The sequence below is a fragment of the Gorilla gorilla genome, chromosome 15 (assembly GCF_029281585.2).
Source record: "Gorilla gorilla gorilla isolate KB3781 chromosome 15, NHGRI_mGorGor1-v2.1_pri, whole genome shotgun sequence".
NCBI classification, from domain to species: domain Eukaryota; kingdom Metazoa; phylum Chordata; class Mammalia; order Primates; family Hominidae; genus Gorilla; species Gorilla gorilla.
Genome location: NC_073239.2, coordinates 80,976,506 through 81,001,228, shown reverse-complemented (window position 1 = coordinate 81,001,228; position 24,723 = coordinate 80,976,506). Strand labels below are relative to the sequence as shown.

The window sequence follows — 24,723 nt, the reverse complement described above, 5'->3', positions numbered from 1 at the left end:
ATGTGGAATGTAAAAAAAAAAAAACTCATAGAAGCAGAAAATAAAACAATGGTTACCAGCGACCAGGGATTATAAAAATGTTTGTCAAAGGACATTAAAAAAAAGGGCACAGGAGGAATAAGTTCAAGGGATCTTTTGTATATCATGGTGACTATAGTTAATATATGTTTGAAAATCACGAAGAGAGTAGATTTTAAGTTTTCTCATTACAAAAAAAATGGTATGTGAGGTAACATGTATGTTAATTAGCTCAATTTAGCCATTCCACAATGCATATATACATGTACTGTATCAAAACATCATACATGTCATAAATATATATATATATATATATATATATATTTTTTTTTTTTTTTTTTTTTTTTTGAGACAGAGTTTTGCTCTTGTCACCCAGGCTGGAGTGCAATGGCGTGATCTCGGCTCACTGCAACCTCTGCCTCCTGGGTTCAAGCAATTCTCCTGCCTCAGCCTCCCAAGTAGCTGGGACTACAGGAACCTGCCACCACACCTGGCAAATTTTTTGAATGCATACAATTTTTACTTGTCAATTTTTTTTAAAAAATCACAGCTTGATGTTCCCCTTCATGTGTCCATGTGTTCTCATTGTTCAATTCCCACCTATGAGTGAGAATATGCGGTGTTTGGTTTTTTGTTCTTGCGATAGTTTACTGAGAATGATAATTTCCAATTTCATCCATGTCCCTACAAAGGACATGAACTCATCATTTTTTAAGGCTGCCTAGTATTCCATGGTGTATATGTGCCACATTTTCTTAATCCAGTCTATCATTGTTGGACATTTGGGTTGGTTCCAAGTCTTTGCTATTGTGAATAATGCCGCAATAAACATACGTGTGCATGTGTCTTTATAGCAGCATGATTTATAGTCCTTTGGGTATATACCCAGTAATGGGATGGCTGGGTCAAATGGTATTTCTAGTTCTAGATCATCACACTCTGGGGACTGTTGTGGGTTGGGGGGAGGGGGGAGGGATAGCATTGGGAGATATACCTAATGCTAGATGACGAGTTAGTGGGTACAGCGCACCAGCATGGCACATGTATACATATGTAACTAACCTGCACATTGTGCACATGTACCCTAAAACTTAAAGTATAATAATAATTAAAAAAAAGAAAAAAAATCACAGCTTGATGAACATGTACTTTTTTGTTGCTGTCAAAGACAAACAACACTATAAACATCAGCTCAGAAGCAAATACATGTCTCAAATTAACATCGTACTGAAGTCACTCTTTTTGGCCCCTGGTCCCTCCATTATTCTCATAGTTCTCTCTGCCATGAAGGGGTATAATCAGATTGCAAAGTTGTTTGATGGTCACAGAGCACACAGTAAAGTTGTACTCTTCCTTGTCACAGTTCCACCATGTCCCAGCGACACACTCTAGGACAAGAGGTCTGCTCTGTGTGAGAGTGGAGCTATTTAACCATCTATAAAATGAGCCCAAAAAGTGTCTGGTGGTTACATGTAAGTCACAAAAACTGTAAGTTGCTTCAATTTTCTTCCTTTTGTCTTAAGACCCATTGCAACTTATTTTTTCAAGTATGAAATGGAAACTGATGTCAGAAAAGACAACTGAAAATGTCTCATTCAACCAGTTATAATCAAGTAGTACAAATTCTTAGTATTACTTGCTAACACAACTCTTCATGTCATCGGAAATACTGTTTTAGAGCAAAAGAGTAATTGAAATGCGGAAAAATACAGTTCTAAAAATGAGACCAGGAGTGCCAAACAGCATGCTCTCAAAACTTCAGAGAAAGTCCTCAGAAATCAGGATACTACAGAGAACTTCTTCATCTTCTCCCGTATGCCAACAAGAGTGTCTGAATTACATTCATCTCACTCTTACACAGTGAAGTAGGTTTCCATACACTTAAACATTAATAACGTAAGAGAACTACTTCAATCATACTTCTAAAATATCAACATTAATTTTAAAAATTCTTAGGTTTCCATTCACTTTAAGATCTTTTCATTGACTTCTTTTAGAGGTCTGGTTCTAACAAACTTTAACAAGAAAATCATTTCCCTTACTTCGCTCTTCACGGAACTTTCTTCCACCTCTTCCTCGACTGCTGCCAGGTAAGACATGGAGCCTCTTCTGTTCAACTGAAAGGCACAGCACAGGAATACCTGCAGTCTGCTTGCCAGTCAACATCACCAAGATCCCAGTCCAGCTGCATTTTTATGTAGCTAATTTTTTACTCACTTTATCCAAGATGCCCACCCCCACAAGAAGCCTGTCTCCTGGTCCGTTCAGCTCCTCCAGCCAGATATCCGGAGTCAGTCAAACCTTAGGTCTTGTTATTTTCATGGCCCCCTGTGCCCCTTCATAAACAATTAAAGAATGTGATTCATTGATGTGAATGCAGAGAAGACTTAGGCACTGGGCCCTTCTGGAGTCTGCAAAGGGCTGACTTCTGTACGAAGATACTTCAAAGGGAGGCTTGATCCACCTGCCTGTGAAATTTTATAAGCATGTCCTAAAGTAATTCAGGCGTTAAGAATTCTGGGTGGAGTCCAGAACAGGCACACCCTGAGGATTTATATTCACTAGTAAACAACCTCAGGTTGAGTATTTCCACTTTTAAAAATTCCTTTACTACAGGCCATAGACATAGATGCCACAGGTCGTTCAGGTGGAAAACACTACCCATTAATGCTCTTGTGGAGTGTGGGGCCAGCATTAACCTAAAGTCATACCCACCTTCCGCTCAGAAGCATCCCTCTCTGCCACTCCACCTTCCTCTGATGTTACAGCTGGCAGCCTATCTCTTTCTACTCCTTCTTGTTCTTGCTTCAAATGCTGGTGAAGGTTTAGTACGGTGGCCTTCAAGTCCACCAACAGGTCTTCTTTTCTCTGGTTCAAACTCAGAATCTGTTTCTCCATACATTCGATTTCTCCCTGTGTAGAAAGAGTGTTTGCATAGGTTTGAGAAGTCTGAGGCCTCTGCAGGCCCAGAGCAGCCTGCTTCCTTTCGTACAAGGGCTGAAGATTTTTCTTTGCTGTTTGGTTTACAAAGCCAGAAGCTAGTCTCTGGTACAGTATAGCTCCTTTCCATCCTGGATACAATTCCAAAGGTCCTGTGTAGGGTTTATAAGCTATAGGATGCCTCAGCCTTACCAGAGACCTTGTGAATCAGAATCTCTGCAGGTTGAGCCAAAGCATGGAAACTTGTAACATGCTCCACAGGTGACTGTGGTGTGCGGCCGGGGTTGGGAGCTACTGCTCTAGTGGCCAGCTACAGGACTGAGAGAACCAGGATCCACGGGGCAGGGCCCCGGAGTCTGCACACTAACCAACACTGCACAAGTGCCTTATGCAGACTTCCCATTGTGTCCCAAAGCATATTAAAAATGCATGTCCCCAGGAGACATGTTCCCATGTCTCTCCAGGAAATTCTTAAGCAGACTAACATTTGGGAACCACTGAGAGAAAATGAAGACAGAAATCTCATTCTTTTATTATCATCTTTGAAGGCTTCTTTGGTATTACTAAATTCATTTACTTTTTTTTTTTAAGCAGAGTCTATCCTGCTCAATCATTTACTTTTTCTACAGTAAAATCTTCCTACTAAATAGGAATAGGTAAACAAATAAAGGTACCATGTAGTATATCTTATTATGGGAATGATGGACAGATGATCTCAAGCTTCGTGATGTTACTTTTAACATTTATATTATTGATATGTGCAGATCAAATTTCTTATTCATGGCAGATATGCAGATGCCCACTGTATGTCTGAGATGACTATAGGATTATAGATTCTTAGCTTTGGAAGAAACAGCAGGTGACAAATACACTAACATCCTCCTCTCTAGCACCTCTGAGAGATGTCATTCAACTTGCCTGAGCTCCTGAAGTGAGTACTGCATCAGAAGCAGCCTGCTCCTTTTTAGAAAACCTTCATGTGTTTGAAATTTGTTCCTAATATATTCCTTAGACCCCTATTCTTTCCTCGTTATTTCTTCCTTTCTTGCTGTCAGTTCATCCATCCACCCATCCTACAGATAGTCATAGAAGCAATAATTTTCTTACAGAACAGAGAAACGTAATCTGTCTCCACTTGCAAGAGAGAGTTCTAAAGGCCAGAGAAAGAAGGTGATTTGTCCAAAGCTGCAACTAGCACACAGCAGAGCACAGGCCTGGGCTTTCTCCTGGCTGTACTGCACACATTCCTATGCCAATACCCCTATTCTGTCTGAAGTCAAAATTTCTGTGATTGCTTTTGGGAAATAACAATTGTTTGACTTAAATCTGAGTTGGCTGCATTTTGTGTACCACTTTCAATAAACACTAAACTTCAGAGGTACACTGCCTCCCGACAAGAGCAATACTACAGCCACTAGGATAACAGAAACAGAGTAGAGGCACAGTCCTACATGGAGCAGCTGCTCTCAAAGCAGCATCTGCAGACCCCTGGCCACAGTCCATGAGGTCCAGATCATTTTCATAATACTAAAATGTTATTTGCCTTTTACACCATACTGACATTTGCACTGATGGCATGAAAGCAATGGTGGGTAAAACTACCGGCACCTAATATGAATCAAGGCAGGAACACCAAGTATATTCGTTGTTACTGGGTTCTTCACTTTGATGTATTTATAGTAAAAAAAATTCCATTTTCCTTAAGAATGTCCTTGATAAAAATATGTATCTTAGTTTATTTGTGCTGCCGTAACAGAATATCTGTGACTGGGTAACTTATAAAGAACAGAAATTTATTTCTCACAGTTTTGGAGACTGGGAAGTCCAGGATCAAAGTATTGGTAGGTTTGGTGTCTGGTGAGGGCTGTTCTCTGTTTCCAAGATGGCGCATTGAAGACTACATCTTCCTAAAGGGAGATTTGTCGTGTTCTCACACGGCACAAAGCAGAAGGGCAAAAATGGGTGAACTCCCTCCCTCAAGCCCTTTTCTGAGGGCACCTAATCCCATTCATGAGGGAAGAGCCCTCATGACTCAATCACCTCCCAAAGGCCACACCTCCCGATACTGCTGTGTTGGTGATTAAGTTTCAACATGAACAAAAATGTTGGGGGGAGGGGAGGCAACATTTTTTGGGAGGACAAAAACATTCAAACCACAGCAGTATGTATTTTTAGTATTCTTTGTGAAAAAATGGAAAGTATGCATATGGCACTTCTGCTGCATACCAAGGGCCAATGGTTGAGAAAAAGCACTTATGCTACTGTTTGAGTTGTAAGCTGAACTATCCTTTTTATTCACAGAACACTATTTTTACGTGAAAAAAAACCAGCTGATAAACTATATTGCTTTCCTTAAATACTAAAAGATTTTTTCTGAAGAGATAAGTGTTAATATTAACAACTATGATTTAAAGAAATATTGACTCTTGAAATGTGTCAACATTTGGAAGATCTGCCTAACTCAGCTAATCAGGATTTTCCAAGTGATCGAGCGTGATGTTATAAAATCATGCATTGTTAGAAGATCAATTCGAAGTACAAAGTAGGCCAGTAAATTTTAATGTAAAAACGTATAAAGTTCATTGACATGGGTTTAGATTCTGTTTTACAATTAATACATAATTTGCACTTGTTGGGTTTTAGTATAGTTTCAAAGAAAAATGTCCACAATTATTCAAAAGGACTATTAAAATATTCCTCCATCTTCCAAGTGCGTGTCTTTGAGAGGCTGGATTGTCTTCCCATACTTAAAACAAAACTACATGCTTCAGCAGATCAAATGCAGAAACATTTGCAGCATCCACATCTGTCCATTAGGTGGGTGCAAAAGTAATCGCGGTTTTTGTCATTACTTTTAATGGCAAAAACTGGAATTACTTTTGCACTGACCTAATATTAAGCCAGATATTAAAGAGATTACAAATACATAAAACAATGTCACTCTTCTCATTACTATTTGTTTTAGAAAATATAACTACTTTAAAAAAATGTTATTTCTACTACAGCCTGGGTAACACAGTGAGACCTCATCTCTAAAAAAAAGAAAATAAAAATAGTTATTCCTATTAATATGTAGTGGGTTTATTATTGTTGCTTAAAAACTAAATGAATGTTTTTACATTTCTGAGTTTTAATTTAGTTATCAATGGATATAATTCATATAAACAAAAGCTCTCTGGGGTCCTTGATTTTTTAGCATAAGGGGAAATCTAATATTTTTACAATACTGAGTCTTCATTACTGAGTGAGAATTATTGATCCACCATTTAACAGCTGTGTCATCTTGCACTCTCCTGTACTTCACTGTAGATGTCAAATCACTTGCCCCAGGTCTCACAGCTGGCGAGTAGTGTAATCTTCCTTTGAGGACCATATTAATTGCTTGCCTGTATCAATTTGATGGCAAGAAAAAAAGCAGCTCTCTATTACCCCTAGCATACAATCAGGTTTTTTGTTGTTGTTGTTTTTTATTATAGAAATGCCACTTCAAAAACAAAGACTGAAAAAACCTAGCAACAGATGGTTAACATGCAAACCATTGTAACTGAATCCACAGGACGCTGTTTTTTTATTTTTTATTTATTTTTATTTTTTTGAGACGGAGTCTCACTCTGTCACCCAGGCTGGAGTGCAGTGGCGCGATCTCGGCTCACTGCAAGCTCTGCCTCCCAGGTTCACTCCATTCTCCTGCCTCAGCCTCCCGAGTAGCTGGGACTACAGGTGCCCACCAACACACCCAGCTAATTTTTTGTATTTTTAGTAGAGACGGGGTTTCACTGTGTTAGCCAGGATGGTCTCGATCTCCTGACCTTGTGATCTGCCCGCCTCGGCCTCCCAGAATGCTGGGATTACAGGCGTGAGCCACCGCGCCCGGCCCACAGGACACTGTTAATTCTGACATATGGCAATATGTCAGTATGGCAATACTGCTTAGAATATGGAATTCTTCATTACAATAGTATTCAGGGTCTTCACTGCTGAAGCCCAGCCTGCCTACACTGCCTGACTCTATCCCAGAAAGTCAGGTTGTCCAAATATCCTGTGTGTTATATCAGGTTCTTTGGTACCAGAGCAAATTCAGATCAAAATGCTTCAAGCTGAGGCCGTGGGCACTTAAAAAGCCCTCCATTAAAGAAGGAGATGCGGCAGCCCTGGCTCAGTTTCTGGGATTAGGACTGCCCAGGATGCAAACAGATAAGGCTTCTCTTGATCAAACATCAGGGGCTATAATTTTGTCACTTTTTAATAATGATAATTATATAATCATCTATTTTATGAAATAGGGATGGAAAGTAAACACACACAGAAATACCTTCAACTGTTACAGAGAAACAGGAACTTACACTGCACCACTAGAAAGGCTCCTAGACACCAAAGGCTTAGTAAGTATTAAATAAATGGACTGATGGACAAATGAAACATACCTTTATGAATGAAAGAAACATACCTGTAGTTGTGGCAGCTTGTCAGCTTGGTCTGGTGACATATGTTCAAGGGAGAACTGAGCTGAATAATTATTTAAGATCTGTTTCAAATTTTCTATTTCTTCATCACATTCATTGGTCTGTTTTATGACTACCTATAAAATAACCCCCACAAAAAAGAATCTTTGTCATAATCTAAGCAGATTAATGGACTATTTTCATTGTCTAGCCCCATGGAAGTTTTAATCACTCACAGCAAATATGCACCCATTGAGATTTCAATAGGATGTGGTAGCCTGAACAGAGAGAAGAATGTTTGCAAAGCTGACACCTGATCTTCTTGCTCTACTAGATGCCAGGGCACCTTGGGCAGTGCTTAAAGTACAAGTCTCACTGGACACACCTTTGCTCTTAAGTATTTCCGGTCCAGTGGGTTTATTCTGGAAAGCATTTTATGGCGTGTTAACATAAAGTTGCTAACTTTTGAGAAGTTACTGACAAGTCACATACACCATTTTAATACATATTCCATGGCGGGGGGAGGGGGGCTTTCCGCATAGAAAGGTGACGTAACGATTCAGACTGAACAGAGCATGTGAGGTCAGTGATGATGGGTTTTCCCGGTCCAGACTCATCTTCATTTGGTACCCCTTGGGATCAGTGATGTGTGTTTTACGAGTAAGAGGCTGAGGGTTCAAAAACAGTCTGAATTTGCAGAATAAGAACGAACCAGAACAATACCTGGCATCTAGTGTTAGGGGAGCAGGAAAGCTCAGACCTATCTGTAGACTAAATAATATGATTAAGCACGATAAAAAACAAAGAAACAGACTTCAAAAGAAAAACTAGATACTTCTTTGGTATGCTACATAATGAAGCAAAATGCCTTTTAAAATTACAAAGTTTCTAGCCAACACGAAATTCTTCCTTGTATTTTCTTTAATATTTAACTATAATTTTAGCCGTAGGCTGGAAATGAATAACTATGTTCACTGTGCACATCTGTTCCCCAGCCCTCAATAATGAATTACATCCTGTTACTCTCCACAAAAGGAATTTGTCTTATTTTCTACAACGAGGGTACTTACAATACCTAAAGTAGAAATCAAAGGAAATGTACCATATTCTAATGACTGTCAACACCACTGTCTTCCTTAGCTTTGAAATATATGAGGGGACATCTGATTGCCACCAGCACAATGAGATGGAAAATTTGAGCAGCATAGTTTGATACCTAACTTGGCACAAAACAGAACTTCCTTTTCTATTTCACCCCTTTTGTCTGTGAAGAAGCCACCTGAAAGCATAGTTAGGACTGTGGCTTTCTTTTTCTGACCAGGAGACTAATAAAGCACAAAAGGATGAAAATAATGGATCGAATTTTATATTTTTTCTCTTTATATTATTACAAGGTAGTACATTGAGTGCTAGATCTTTTTTCTCTCTGTGGGTGTTACAGAATGACATCAGTTGACCAGTAGCCAGACCAGAGAAACTGAGTTAAGACTCAAACCAGAGATTATAGTCTCCTCAAACCTTAGGAGAACAGAGTGGCCACCAAAATGTGCATGAAATTTAAGAGGGAATAACATATAGTCATTTTTCTTCTTACAACCAGAAGGCGGTCATGAAAAATGAAAAATAACCCTTACAGTGACCTATCTAATCAGGAAAGGCAGCATGCAGGAGGTTGACGGAGACGGTTGGAAGTCTGTGCAGACTTTCTGCAACTTTCTGTTCTTGTGGGAGTGATTGTTGATCCAGGAATACAAACTAAAGATTATTCCTAACTAATGATGATTCCTGATGGAGAGTAGTGATTTAACAAAACCCAACCACCACCACCACCACCACAACACAAAACCCCTCTGGGGAGAAGATGAAGAATATCAGCTCTCAATATGCAGAAATGACACCAGGAGTTTAGAAACTCAAATTCTTGTTCCATGTGTACATAAATTAACCTCTACACAAGTTAACTCTGTGGTCTTTCAGCAGGTCACTTAACCCTGATGCCAATTTCCTTATCTGTAAAAATAAAGATGATAAAGTGCCTACTCTACCTACATCACGTTTGGTAATGAGAAAATCAATAGGAGAGTGACTGAGATGAACACAGAGATTACTATGGTGATGATTACTTTACAGATCTTTTGGCCTCAGAGGCTGCAAATGCCTTGTTCAGGTTTGACTCTCTTCCCACAGCATTTTGCCCATGTAGGTCAACAACTGTGGAATGAAATTAAATAGACCATAACTATGCTTTAATGTCTTAAAGGATAAGAACTGAGAAAAATAACCTTAGCTCCATTTGAGCATGAAGATATGCTTTTATATCAAATGCCACCTCCTACAATAATAGGATAATAATGAATTTCAATTAGAAGTGAAAACCAAACCAGCTTTTGGTGAACATTTTCATCCAGTAAGTTGGATGTCATCAGAAACTGCTTACCTTTAATAACTCATTTTGTTCTTGAGTCACATTTTCCAATAGTTTTATATCTTGTAAAAGCTGATTTGTCCGCTGAAACACAGGCAGAGGTTTCATTCCTGTTTGGGGCAACCTCAGTTCCACTTGGTAAGACACTATCTCAGCAATGGTTTTCTTCATGGGACGTATATTTTCAAGTATGACCTTAATTATATAAGAGGAGAATGTTACAGAAATGAAAAGACAATGGCCACTGTTAAATTTAATTATTCAAAATTAAAATACAGTATAGTTTTTATAGTTTGCATTTTTAAAATAATTTCTTAGCTCAGATTGAAAAGAACTATTATATCACTCATGATCCGGGAGTTGAAAGTCTCAGGAAAGAATAACTGGGGCAAGAGTAACCTACCAATACTAAATTACGCATTTGGACAACTTTTTCTTCCTTTTCTACCCCCGCTTTCTGTGTAGAACTGGCGTTCTGCTGTGTATATTGTCACTAGGCAGTGAGCAATGTAAGGGCAGGTACTGCCTCTCACTTTCGTAGCAACTACACCTAGCACAGGGCTTCCCGTATAGTAGGCCCTCAAAAGTGCTTATTGACTTGAACAGAACTGTGCTGCATGAGTCCCAGGAGTATAATTATATTTTGCTTTAATAACATCTGATCCATAGAAATCTGGATTTATGTAACCAATACATTAGAAGAGATTACTCACCGTACTAAGTCATATTTCATATAATATCATTTCATTTAATCCTCACAACCCCTCAAGAGGTAAGTATCCTAACCTCCATTTCACAGGTGAGGAAATTGGGTTCACAGAAGTTAGAAGATCCAGGTAAGCTTAGTCTGTAAGAGGCAGAGCTGGGAACAGAATCCAGGCCTCCCTAGTCCTAAACCACATGCTCTCAATCACTAGGCTGAGCAGGGGATCAACATTTGCCTGCTGTTTAGTCATGTCCCAGCTCCTCTGTCAGGGGCTCTATTTACATTACAATTGGCCAATGTAATCTCCTCAGTACCAGTGCACAGATATGAAAGAGAATCCAAAAACCATTAATTACTCAGTCATGCAGCCAGTGAGCAGTCTAGCTGGGGCTGGAACCCAGTTCAGCCTGAATTAGGTGCTCAAGCCCTTGAGTTTGATTTAAATGAAAAAATAACCTATAGGAAAATTATCTTTACATAGGTGGTACTACAACTACGATTTAAATATACAGCTATAGTTATTCCCATCAATTTCCCAACCTTATTTTGCTATTACTCTGGTAAGACTAAATGCTTTTTTAAATCACGTTATATTTTGAAAAAGACATAATAAGTATCATAAGAAAATACTTTAAATAATAATCTATGCTTACCTCCCCATGTTTGAGATGTTCTTCAGGTGAAAAATCAAATATTTCTTTTGATAATAGGATAGTTTTGATTTTTGAAACTCTTTTTTCCATTGATTTTACTTCAGATTCAATAGCAACCACATCCTAGAATTTCAGAAGAACACACTGATGCAATATACATTGTATATTAATCATCTATAAAACAGTTTATTGGCATTAATTTTATTCTTATTTAGCCAAATAATGTCTGCCATCTATACCTCTGAAAAACTAACCAAGCACTATAGATAAATAAATAATGTTCACCATTTTCTTTCCTTTTTTTTTTTTTTCTGAGACGGAGTTTCGCTCTTGTTGCCCAGGCTGGAGTGCAATGTCGCGATCTCTGCTCACTGTAACCTCCGCCTCCCAGGTTCAAGCGATTCTCCTGCCTCAGCCTCCTGAATAGCTGGGATTACAGGCACGTGCCACCATGCCCAGTTAATTTTTATATTTTTAGTAGAGACGGAGTTTCGCCATGTTGGCCAGGCTGGTCTCCAACTCCTGACCGCAGGTGATCCACCCGCCTTGGCCTCCCAAAGTGCTGGGATTACAGGTGTGAGCCATCGTTCCTGGCCAGGGACCAACAAAACTTTATAAGAAAATGAAGCAGTATGTACAATAGCTGTTTACAGTGATATCTTTAAATTATGAGGAAAAGTTAAATTACATGGACATTATTCTGTGCACCTACTATTTAAGAAGGTATATAGAATTATACAATGTATTTTAGGGTAATTTTCATCAAACATTATAGAAGCATTTAAAAATTTTGAAATGAGCTTCAGTAACCAAAAATAATTACTTTAACACTTATTATTCCCTGAAGATACATGAGTGTGGTGTAGGGAATGTAACTGAGTAACAAATGTAAATAATGAAGAACTGTAATTGCCTCTACTATGTGACTCTATCTTTAAATAAATGCTTCTGATGCTTCAAGCCAAAATAAAAATCCAGAGGCTGGCAAATAACAACCCCTCAATAAATATTTGCTATTGGTAAATAAAGACTTGGGACTACCTGTTTTACACTTGTTTTTAATTCCTTTTTGTGGAGAAGGGGGTCTTACTGTAGTACCCAGGCAGGTCTCAAACTCCTGGGCTCACATTATCCTTCTGCCTCTGCCTCCGTAAATGCTGGGATTATAGGCGTGAGCCACCGTGCTGGGCACCACACCCGGCCAGAACTATCTCTTTTAATTCCCTCTTTCCTATCCAGCATTTAAAAATCAGTAGTATTTCTCTTTGACAAAGAGAAAACACTGAGCTTATTTTATCGGGATTCTTTACTCTTTAAAACAGACCACCTCTGGATTGAAAATAGGGAGATGCTTTTTGTTATAATTTGTTATAGTTACAACTACAGGTTGCAAAGTAAAGTAAAATATAATTCCACAAATGAGAACATACATGACATTTTACCAGATCAATGTGTCTTCATATTGATTAGTTGTATAGTGCTTGGTTAGTAGTATAACTCTAATTTATTTATTTATTTATTTATTTATTTATTTATTTGACAGAATCCTGCTCTGTTACCCAGGCTGGAGTGCAGTGGCGCAATCTTGGCTCACTGCAACCTCTGCCTCCCAGGTTCAAGCGATTCTCCTGCCTCAGCCTTCCAAGTTGCTGGGATTATAGGTGTGCACCACGATGCCCAGCTAAATTTTTTATTTTTAGTAGAGACAGGGTTTCACCATGTTGGCCAGGCTCGTCTTGAACTCCTGACCTCAAGTGATCCACCCGCCTTGGCCTCCCAAAGTGCTGGAATTATAGGGATGAGCCACCATTGCCCAACCTCTAATTTAATCCTGAATGATTAAATGAATGGTGCAAACTTACATCAGCCATTCGCTGAATCTGTGGAAGGCTTTCCATTATTTTTTGTTGTAAAGCTGTTACTTGATTACTTAACTCTTGTATGGATTGTGTTAATTCATCTGTTTCAAAAATTATTGACAGGTCTTCTAGATCCATAAAGATTGAATGTAAAAGATTGTGCTTCTGTTCTGAATCTTCCAAAGCCATCTAGATAAACACAGAATGGGAAAAATAGAAACATCAAGATCCTGATATAAGCTGATTAAAATTTAAATCAGAGAAAATTGAAAGTTGTCTCAACATTTTAAACTAGTCATTTCTAGTTCGATAATGAAAACAGAACACCCTCTATTGTCAATGACAGTGAAAGACTTCAGAGTATCTACCCGTATAACTGTAACATAATAAGAAACATATATATTTGGTCTTCGTCCACTTCTAAAACCCTTGGAATCCTTTAATAATAGGGGAGAGAGAAGTGTCTTTTATTACACATAATAAGCCCTTTCATACGTGTAATAACTTTCAAATTTAAGATGTCAAAATAGCTCAGCCACCTAATGAAAATGTTCAGCTTGATAATGTACTCTTCAGGTAATTCCATAAAAAATAACTGATAGGAGAAAGAACATTCACTTACACAACTAGAATTTCAGTCACAAGTCACTAAAACTAAGTAGGTTATTCAGAATTTTATATTAATCTTATTCAAAATCCTTATAGGAGAAAACTTTTAGGAAAACAAAACTTAAAACCAATGCTTTTTTTTTTTTTAACCAATTATCACTGACAACAGCATCAAAAACCATAAAATACTTAGGAATAAATTTAACAATATACATGTAAGAAATGTATACTGGGCCGGGTGCAGTGGCTCACGCCTATAATTCCAGCACTTTGGGAGGCTGAGGTGGGTGGATCACCTGAGGTCAGGAGTTTGAGACCAGCCTGGCCAACATGGCGAAACCCTGTCTCTACTAAAAATACAAAAATTAGCCAGGTGTGGTGGTGGAAGCCTGTAATCCCAGCTACTCAGGAGGCTGAGGCAGGAGAATCGCTTGAACCCAGGAGGCGGAGGTTGCAGTGAGCCATCATCACACCACTGCACTCCAGCCTGGGTGACAGAGCAAGACACCATCTCAAAAAAAAAAAAAAAAAAAAAAAAAAGACCTGCATACTGAAAATCACAAAACATTGTTGAGAGAAATTAAATCCCTAGAGAAATAAAGAGATACATCATGTTCCTGGATTGAATAGTCACTATGGTTGAGATGTTAATTCTCTTCCAAATTGATCTACAAATCTAATGCAATCCCACTCAAAATTCCCACAGACCTTTATTTAGAAATTAACAAGCAGATTCTAAGATTTATATGGAAATACAAAGGCCTTGATTTAGCCAAAACAAATCTGAAAAAGGACAAAGTTGTAGAATTGATGCTACCTGATTTCAAGACTTACTGTAAAGCTATAGTAATGAAGACTGTCATATTGGTGAAAGTATAGACATATAAATTAATTGAACAGAAGGGAGAGCCCAGAAATAGATGCACATGTATAAGGTCAATTGATTTCCAACGAAGTGCCAAAGTAATTTAATGGTGATTGTTATCAATAAATGATGCAGAAACAATTGGATATCCCCATGGAAAAAAAGAACTTTGATCCTTCAATCACACCTTATGCAACAATTAACATGAAATGAATCACAGACCTAAGAGAGTAAGAGTTAAAACTATCAAGTTACTGGAAGAAAACACAGGAAGAAATCTTTGTAACCCTGGGTTAGGTAAGGATTTCTTAGAATGCAACACAAAAGAATAATCCATAAAAGAAAATACTGATACATTGGACCTCATGAAATTAATAACATTTGCTCTCTGAAAGACAGTGTTAAAAGAATGAAAAGACAAGCCACAGACTGGAAGAAAATATTTGTAAATCACATATATGTCAAAAGAATGGTTTTCAGAATATTTTACAAAAAACTTACAACTCAACAAGAAGACAATGCAATTTTTTAAATGGGCAAAAAAAATTGAACAGGTACTTCACAAAGGAAGTGTACAAATGACCAATAAAGACATAAATAAATGCTCAAAATTATTAGTCATTAGAGAAAACCCGTTTAAACCACAATGAAATACCACTGCAAGTCACTAAAATGGCTAAAATTTAAAAGGCAGACAATATTAAGCGCTGTTGAAAATATGAAGCAATTAGAACTGATGTTGCTGGTGGGAAAGAAAAATGATACAGCCATTTTGGAAAACAATTTCTCAGTTTATTATTTATTTAAACACATCGTAAAAGTCAGAGATCCTACTTTTAGGTATTTATTCATTGAAATAAAATGAAAACATTTGTCTACACAAAGATTTATATATAAACATTCACAGCAGCTTTGCTCATAATAGCCTATGGTAGCAGCCTCTAAGGTAGCCCTGAATGACCCCTACCTCCTGGTATTCATACCCTTATATCAGCTTCCTTGAATGCAGGCCAGACTTACTAATTTAATTCTAATAAAATGTGGCAGAAATGATGAGATGTCACTTCCAAGGTTAGATTACAAAGACTGTGGCCCAGCCTGGGCAACAAAGTGAAACCTTTTTACAAAAATTTAAAAATTAGCCAGGCATGGTTGTGTGCGCCTGTAGTCCCAACTACCTGGGAGGCTAAGGTGGGAGGAACATTTGAACTCAGAAGGTGGAGGCTGCAGTGAGCCGACATTGTGCCACTGCACTCCAGCCTGGGTGACAGAGCAAGAGCCTCTCTCTAAAAGAAAAAAAAAATGTGGCTTCTGTCTTGAGAGCTCTCTCTCACTCTCTTGGAGATTGTTTATACTGAGGGAAGCCAGCTGCCATGGTGTGAGGCAGACTCCTGGAGGAGCCCACGTGTCTGTAAGTAGAAGCAGATCTTTTGAGGCCTGTCAACAGCCACGGCAATGAGCTTGGAAGCGGATCCCACCTCCTCCCTCACGCAAGTCGAGCCTTCAGATGAGCCTGCAGCCTCTGTCGACACCTTGACCGCATTCTCATGAGAGACCCTGAGCCAGAGATACTTAGCTAAGCCATGCCCATGGACTCCTGACCCACAGAAACTGTGATAATAAGTTTGTTGTTTCAAGCTGCTAACTTATGGAGTAATATGTTACACAAAAATAGCTAATATATAGCTCAAAACTGGAAGCAACCCAAATATCTATTAACTGGTAGATAAACAAACTACTCATTTCCAAACTTATTTCCAAAACTGGAACACTACTTGGCAATCAAATAATTAACTATGCATTAAGTGTAACAACCTGGATGAATCTCAAAGGCATTATGTTAAGTGAAACAAGTGAGCCACGTAAGACTACATACTGTTTGATTCCCTCTATATGATATTCTAGAAAAGGCACAACTATAGTAATAGGAAACAGTGAGTGATCACCTAGGGTTGAAGACAGGTGAAAGGGGATTGACTGCAAAGAGGCAGGAGGAAACGTCTTGGGAGATGGAGATGTTCCTTATATTGATGGTGGTGGTGGTTACACAACTGCACTTTTATCAAAACTTACCTAACTACTACTTAAAATAGGTGTATTAATATTTTTACTGTATGTAAATTATACCTCAATAAAGTTGATTTAAAAAACAGGCCGGGTGTGGTGGCTCACGCCTGTACTCCCAGCACTTTGGGAGGTCGAGGTGGGCAGATCAGCTGAGGTCAGGAGTTCAAGACCAGCCTGGCCAACATGGTGAAATCCTGTCTCTACTAAAAATACAAAATAAGGTCGGCGTGGTGGCACACGCCTGTAATCTCAGCTACTGGGGAAGCTGAGGCAGAAGAATCACTTGAACCTGGGAGGCGGAGGTTGCGGTGAGCCAAGATCGCACCATTGCACTCCAGCCTGGGCAAAAAGAGTGAAACTCCGTCTCAAAAAAAAAAAATTAGTTTTCTATTTTTATAATGTCATTTTATAAATTTATGTTTCAGTTATTCTTACAACAGTAGTATTTGTGGAATTATCTTTAGGTTACAAAGACCTGTTTTAACAAATGCAATCCAGGTAGAAGGGTATAGTGCAATTAAAACAAACATTTAAAGCTTAGTTGAGAGTTCTGACACTTCTTTAAAAGTCAATATAAAAACTAATACCTGAATATGCTAGAAAATGGAAAAGGGCATCCTAAAAGTAGGATTATTGCACAAATGAGGATTTCACATAGGACTAGTTATTTGGGACTTACTTCCCAGGAGGAGATTAGGACACATCGGGACACATAAAAATAAACCCGCGCCTTCCTTGTCCCTACTTCCTTTACTCAGTTCTAGCTCAGAAAGAAAGTCTAGCAATTTAGAATGTCCTGAAGTTTGAGAGATGCTTTTACATTTTTACATGTGTATCAGTAGAAGGTAGCAAAATCCCAGCTTCTTTTCCCTGAGCTCACTTTTGTACAGTTTTTTTTTTAACTCATAATAAGCATTTGAAGGAAAAACAAAAGCATCATTCCTCTCTCTTGTCTTGGTAAAGTCCTCAAAAATAGTGAATCAGGGAGGTGATAAAGAGTTTAAAAATGACAAACTTTGGGGATGTGGAAAGTTAATCCAAGTGGGGGAAGGCAAAAAAAATCACAAGCAAGGGGAAGAAAAGAAAAAAAAAATGGGTAGAAATGCAGCATCTTTACAACTGTTACCGTAAGAAAAAAATACGCCAACGATTCTCAAACGTCAGGGAGGTCTGAGGTCAGCAGCTCACTTAGGAACACACTGTGCCATTCTAAAGATAGAAAAAGGAGCTGAATCACCCTGGAAGTCTGATTCTGTAAACACTGTTACCAAATAAGCTTTTCTCTAAGGGATTCCTTCTCATGGCAGAATAAGAGAAGGGAAACACACCTGCGCAATGCAACTTCCCTAGTACTCAGCATCCGGAAGATGTTTTGCAGCCGAGGCCTCAAGTGGGAAAACACTTTCATTTGTTTTGACTTTGTAAGCCAGCATGGACACGTGGGGCATGTGTGGAGTACCAGGAAGGACAGGAAATTTGGAATCATGGTGTGTTAGAAGTGGAAGGAACCATGGGTTCGTTTTCTATTGCTGTGTAACTAATTACCACAAACTTAATGGCTTAAAACAAAACAAAGTTATCTCACAGTGTCCAAGAGTAAGGAGTCCAGGCATAGCTGAGGTGAGTCCTCCTTACAGGGAGCCACAAGGATGCAGTCCGGTGCCATCTGGAGCTTGGGGTTCTCTTTCAAGATCATTCAGGTTGTTGGCAAAATTCAGCTGTAGGACTGGGTTCCCTGTTTCCTTGCTGGCTCTCATTGACTCTCAGCTTCTAGAAAAAGCCTTTGGGCCCTAGCTCCATGGCCCTCTGACAATATAGCCGCTTTCTCAAGAAGAATCTCTCTACACTCTGCTACAGGCTGAGTAGCCCTTATCTGAAATGCTTGAGACCAGAAGCATTTCACATTTTGGACTTTTTCAAATTTTGGAATGTAAGTATTATACTTACCGGTGGAGCATTCCAAATCCCAAAATCCCATATTAGAGAGCCTTATAATCACGTTAATCAAGTACTTACGGGAGTGACTACCCCATTACCTTAATCATATAACGTAACCTAGTCAATGAAGGGACTATCCCATCATATTCATATTCCTGCCCACATTCAAGTATTATTCTTTCAGGTCATATACACCAGGGGATGGGAATATTGGGGGGCATCTTAGAATTCTAACAACCAAAACCATCAGCACTATCCTACGCACATTCTTTTTTTTTTTGAGACGGAGTCTTGTTTTGTCGCCCAGGCTGGAGTGCAGTGGTGCGATCTCGGCTCACTGCAAGCTCCGCCTCCTGGGTTCATGCCATTCTCCTGCCTCAGCCTCCCGAGTAGCTGGGACTACAGGCGCCCGCCACCGTGCCCAGCTAATTTTTTGTATTTTTAGTAGAGACAGGGTTTCACCGTGTTAGCCAGGATGGTCTCGATCTCCTAACCTCGTGATCCGCCCACATTCTTATTTCATGGGGAGAAACTGAGGTCCATAGAAGATATACTAAATTATCCAAAAAGTCATAAAGTAGTTATCAGGACAGTAAGAGCTGAATCCTGGTCTCCAAAATCCATGTCTACTGCTTGCCACTCTCTCAAGCTTCCTTCTGCCACTGACATGGTTAGCGGTAAGATTGTATTTCAGGAAAGGAGGAAAAAAGCACCAAGACAATCAGCTAAGCCACGAATCTTTATGTAGATGCTATGAGTGGCAGAAAACCTGGAAGAACACTTACCTGCAGAGTGCTAGCATGGTGACTGAGTGTCCTCAAAGAGTCATAGTCAGCAGGATTGGCCAGCAAATGACTGGTATTTTCTATCCAAGCCTCAGTGCTCTTCAGAAGGTCGCTATATTCCTCCATCTTAACTGTGGCCTGGGAAAGAGATGCAGGACCAAACTTAGTCAGATGCCTTTTACTGGAGCTGAATGACTCCTAGATGAAGAGTCAATTGCTGTTAGTCAGGGGTGTGTCAGGCCTTGCAGATGTCTGCTCCCCATGGCTGGGGCTACTTATTCACCTGCTCTAGGCTATGATACTTCTGACTTTTAAGACTAACTCTGACCATAGGTGGAAAGGATTTAATCAGTTCTACTCCAACGTTATGGGCCTCAGCAAAGTTCTGGGTTAGCCTTGCAAGTATTCTGGTTCTCATTTTATGCTTCATTTTAAAAACTGGACTGTACTTTGTCCTCCTGTTCAGGACCTTGCCCTACAGTTCTTCTAAGACTAGGTTGCTGCCTCACTCTTGCTAAATCACAGACACAACTCAGCCAACCACAGCTCCTATTTGGAAAGAGGGTAGAGAGGGTATCTTGTTCCCGAATGACAGTCTTTCTCATTGTTGTCTCCCTTACTAGACTCCTGAGATCACCTGCCCTAAATTCCCATTACTGGTCTTTATCCACCTGTTGGGGAGCCTGGACTTCCCAACAGTTTGCCTGGCTCTTGCTGTGGTCAACTTCTGGATTCTTGGTTCTGTCTGCCCAATCAGACTTCCTGCCTGCACTAGCATTGAAATCTGTCTCCTCAGCACCCACGCGAGTCTACCATGGCCCCAGCTTCAAGTCCAAAACTGATAATTCAAGAGAAACTGACTGTTTCTGAATATATTGTTTTGCTTTAACACCATCTCAATGCCACCACATGATATGAAGCTATTACGAGTCATAGCCATACCTTATTCAACTGTGAGGTTCTACACTCTGCTCTCTGTGATACTTGCTGATACTGCTGGAAAGGAATCATCAAGTTATCCATCCATTCTTGAGCCCGTCCTGGGTCCTGTTCAACAATGTCCTGAACTTCAGAATCCAGCTTATTTAGTTTGGAATGCCATAGATCTAACTCGTCCCACATTTTCTGGAGAAGGAAATCATAAGTCAACTTGAATGAAGAGGTCATAGTTTATGGAGGCAATGCCTGGTTTTCACACAGTATTTACATTTATAAATGCTACTAAAACATCACAGAAACAACATCACATGAATAGTTGTTAATTTATACCCAGCAATTTGTGATCTAAACTGAAAAACACTTTTCCTGAGCTCTCCTAACTACAACTGTATTCATTTCACTACAAATTAGCTGTAGGGGAACAGAAAGACCTGGACATTTTTAGAGATGACTGACACAAACAAGGTCAATATAGCCCTCATCTCTCAAGAGTGACAAGCAAAACATTCTGTTTAAAAAGGGCTTGGGGAAAGACTTGAACCTATTTACACTAGTTCATACACACACACGCGCGCGCGCACACACACACACACGCTCTCTTAATCTACAAAATAATTTCAAGTGAAAAAATAAAACAAAGAAAAATATCTGGGCTGGGTGCAGTGGCTCACACAATTTTGGAGGCCAAGGTGTGTGGGCTGCTTGAGCCCAGGAATTCAAGACCAGCCTGGACAACACAGGGAGACACCGTCTCTACAAAACTTAGCCAGGTGTAGTGGCGCACACCTGCAGTCTCATCTACTTGGGAGACTGCGGTGGGAGGATCAACTGAGCCAGGGAGGTCAAGGCTGAAGTGAGTTTTGATCACACCACTGTACTCCAGCTTGGGTGACAGGGTGAGACCCTATCTCAAAAATTTAAAAAAAGAAAAGAAAATTATCTGCTGACTTGGGATGAATGCAGAGGCAGAAAGCTCTAGAAACATGTATTAGGAGCAACTGCTTTTGACTCAAGAAACCAATAGGTTGGATTCAAATCTGAACTTCGCTGGGCAGAGGAAAATTTCAAAGGTAAAATATCCAATTCTTAATGTTTGCTTAAGAACATTTTTTTCCCTATCTTGAGGACTAGGAAAATCTAACTTGTTAAATTAGGTTCCTCTGCTTAAGATTTGTCCAATAGTGAGCCATATTCTGACCTATTTTAAAAGCCCCAAATTATTAAAACATTTCCTTAAGACATAGATTAGAACAAGAATCCTTTCCCTATGCTGGAGTTTACTTGCGAATTAAGAAGTAGAATAGTGTTTATGTACAGTTTTGCCTAAGATTTTATTTTATAAGACATTTTACAAGGGAAATAAATTTGGAATTTTTATTTTTATTTAACCTTTGCAGTCTAAAAAAGAGCTTTAATATTTTTCATATTCTATTGAATGACTTTTAGTATCAGTATCCCCAAGATAAGATCCTTACTTTCCTTTACTTGTGAAAATGCTAGTTCATAATCACAGGCTCTCAGAAGTTTGGGTATATGCCCACCATGGAAAAACAGAATTATTTTTTTGAGACAGAGTCTCACTCTGTCACCCACACTGGAGTGCAGTGACATGATCTCGGCTCATTGCAACCTCCATCTCCTGGGTTCAAGTGATTTTCGTGCCTCAGCCTCCCGAGTAGCTAGAATTGCAGTCTTGTGCCACCACATCCAGCTAATATTTGTATTTTTAGTAGAGATGGGGTTTTGCCATGTTGGCCAGGCTGGTCTCAAACTCCTAGGCTCAAGTGATCATCCCACCTTGGCCTCCCAAAGTGCTGGGATTACAGGCGTGGGTCACCGCACCTGGCCAAGAGAATAATTTTTAAATGCAACTTTCCCTATCAAGCCTCTCTAGGTGATGCCCCTGTGGATTTGGTTTACAATTTCTGTGCTTCAGATTAATTCAAAGAACTCACCCTGTGGTGACTGATGAACAAGGCAGGAGTGGGTCAGAAGTACCAAATGCTGAAGGGAGTTAAAGGAGGATTTTACCTTTTGAATTTCTTGAGCTTTCTCAATATTTTTGCTTTTCTGCTGCAACATCTTTTCAACATTATGAAGCCCATTGTTAATTTCTTCTATTTTTCTCCTCATTGCATATGATGGTGAGCTTTTTAAGACTTCATTGCTAATCTGTGAAAGAGACAAAGACGCATTTGGCTTAGAGAGGTTGTCTGCACTTTATTCATAGGTTCGAACAACAAAAGTGGTAGTCACTCTGTTTTAACTTGTAAAAATCTTTTAAGGGCTGGGGGAAGAAATTCTGGCAAATGCATTAATGAGAAGGTGGACAAGAAGACTAATAAATGGCAGGTGTGTTTACTTCACCTTTTAAATCTCATCTTAAATAAAATAAAAATTGGTTTTTTATTTGTACTGTAATACATGTATTGTAACATGTATTACAGATATATGCTGTGTTGGGCAAAATTACTGAGTGGATTGTGTGAAACATTTCCATATGGATCAAATGATATAAATGAACTCCTGGGGGATAAATTATTTTTATACAATCTTTCCATTTTATGAGAATCTATCTGCATAGATCTGTTTTCAGTAAAACCAAACTTACTCTCAAGCTGACTTTTTAAAAAAAATGTAATTCCAATCATAGTATTCATTTGGGTGAAACAACCTTCTAAAATTGCTATTTCTTGAGGATGCACAGAGCTTAATTATTCTCTGTGTAACCATTTGTAGATGTTTTCCCAGCCATCAGAAACTTAGCTACTGAACAGCGTAATTTTTTTTTATCTAAACGATTCTCTTAAAAAGAAACAAAAAAAACCTTGAGCTAGGAAAGATAATAAATGAATGTTGAATGTATCACTTTCCAAATACCTGACTGATGTGTGTTCTTGTTTTGCTATTTGATAAGGCTTTCTCCAAGCAGCTACTAAATAACCAAATAATACTTTATGCTTTTGTATAATCCTTTGTTTTGTAAATTAAAAAAAAAAACTCTGTGTAACCATTGAGACTAAAATCATCCTGTGCAGACAGTATACAGATGCTGAAACTGTAACACAGACTAAATGACTTGCTACAGTCATATGTCAAGGAAGTAGCTGAACTTGTCCCAAGAAGCGCCCAAGTCCCTAGATTGAGTCCCAGGCTCTATTCACAATATCAGGCCTTGATACTTTTATATCATGTCTTTATTCCCCAGACCATACTGCAGTCAATATTATTAGAAAAAAAAAAATCCCACTTTGGTTCCATATTAGTTTTTCATGGCTGGCTGTGTCACAAATTACCACAAGAAAAGTTTTCTGATATTTTGAGCACTTATTCTCCTGGCAGAAATGTATACCATTCAGATACATTAGGACAGATCATGATTTAGGAAACATATGTAGCCATTTGAATTATACACAATGTTACTATGTCTGTCCCCCGGGATCCTTGAACTTCCTTTAGCTGTATCACACAATAAAAATTAGTTGCTGTTTGTTACAAATATAGAGGGTCATAGCGGAAATTTTCTACCTTGAATTTGAATGACTGATTTTGATTATTAATTTACTCTGCTAGGGATTTTCATAAGTATTCATGAGAATAACATTTAGTTTCTCTCAAAATATTTAGTATTTTCCTGAAATAAAATCAATAGTAACGAGATCCTTGAGAAAGTACGAAATAGGTTTTCTTGTGTGTTAACTAAAAAAGATTTGTTATAAATATACATTAAGAGTTTACATGTTTTTTACATGTGAGATTTTCCTGAGAAATCTGTCATAGAATTAATGACATATTCTAGCAACTAAGTTTGAAATCTGATTTTTTTGTGTTTAAGATCTATTTTATTTATCAAGTTGTAAGTATTCTAGACAAAAAAAAAAAAAAAATCCTTCTGTGGATACCAGACCAAACAGAATTTTCTTCTGTTTGATATGGGCTGTCTTTCTACAATCTAATCAAAATATCTTGCTAAGCTCCTATGTTTCTAGTATTATAAAATATTTTCCACCTTTTCTTTAAATCTGGACTTTCAGGTATAAAGATTTGCTCAGGTACTTTTCATGAGAATTCTGTTAACATCATCGTTAGACAGACACTACATACTAAGTGCTATTCCTAGTGAGTTGTGAAATTTGTATTCTTATTACCTTAGTTGTAATGTCAAAATGTTTCAAAGAATGTATTTTAAAGCAAAGTATTAACGTCCAAAATGTTCAAGTGGTTGTACAGTGGTTGTACAAAAGCAAACAAAACCAGTAAAAAATATTATATAACTGTATTATAAAATGCAAGAGAAGAATAAGCATTTTGACAATTAAATACATATAAATCATCCAATTCTGTTATCTTATGTCACATATTTAGAGCATCTTTATCTTAGCATTCAATAGACACGATGGTCACTTAACTCTTAAAAGAAGTTATAGCTGAAATCCTGGCAAATGGAATTTGACATTAAATGATATTTTCCTCTTGA

At 38.5% G+C, this 24,723-nt stretch overlaps 1 protein-coding gene across 11 annotated transcripts in view; it reads right to left on the bottom strand.

The window, feature by feature from the left end:
- Positions 1-24,723, bottom strand: part of SYNE2 (spectrin repeat containing nuclear envelope protein 2) — a 374,696-nt gene that overhangs the window by 127,794 nt on the left and 222,179 nt on the right. For all 11 annotated transcript variants that reach the window (XM_055362017.2, XM_063697890.1, XM_055362019.2 and 8 more), the window contains exons 55-63: positions 22,278-22,418; positions 20,250-20,432; positions 19,308-19,445; positions 13,047-13,232; positions 11,185-11,307; positions 9,838-10,020; positions 7,406-7,537; positions 2,734-2,931; positions 2,061-2,135 (exon numbers count right to left, since the gene is read on the bottom strand). In XM_055362017.2, the coding sequence (XP_055217992.2) occupies positions 2,061-2,135; positions 2,734-2,931; positions 7,406-7,537; positions 9,838-10,020; positions 11,185-11,307; positions 13,047-13,232; positions 19,308-19,445; positions 20,250-20,432; positions 22,278-22,418 (1,359 nt within the window). The remainder of the gene's footprint in view (positions 1-2,060; positions 2,136-2,733; positions 2,932-7,405; positions 7,538-9,837; positions 10,021-11,184; positions 11,308-13,046; positions 13,233-19,307; positions 19,446-20,249; positions 20,433-22,277; positions 22,419-24,723) is intronic.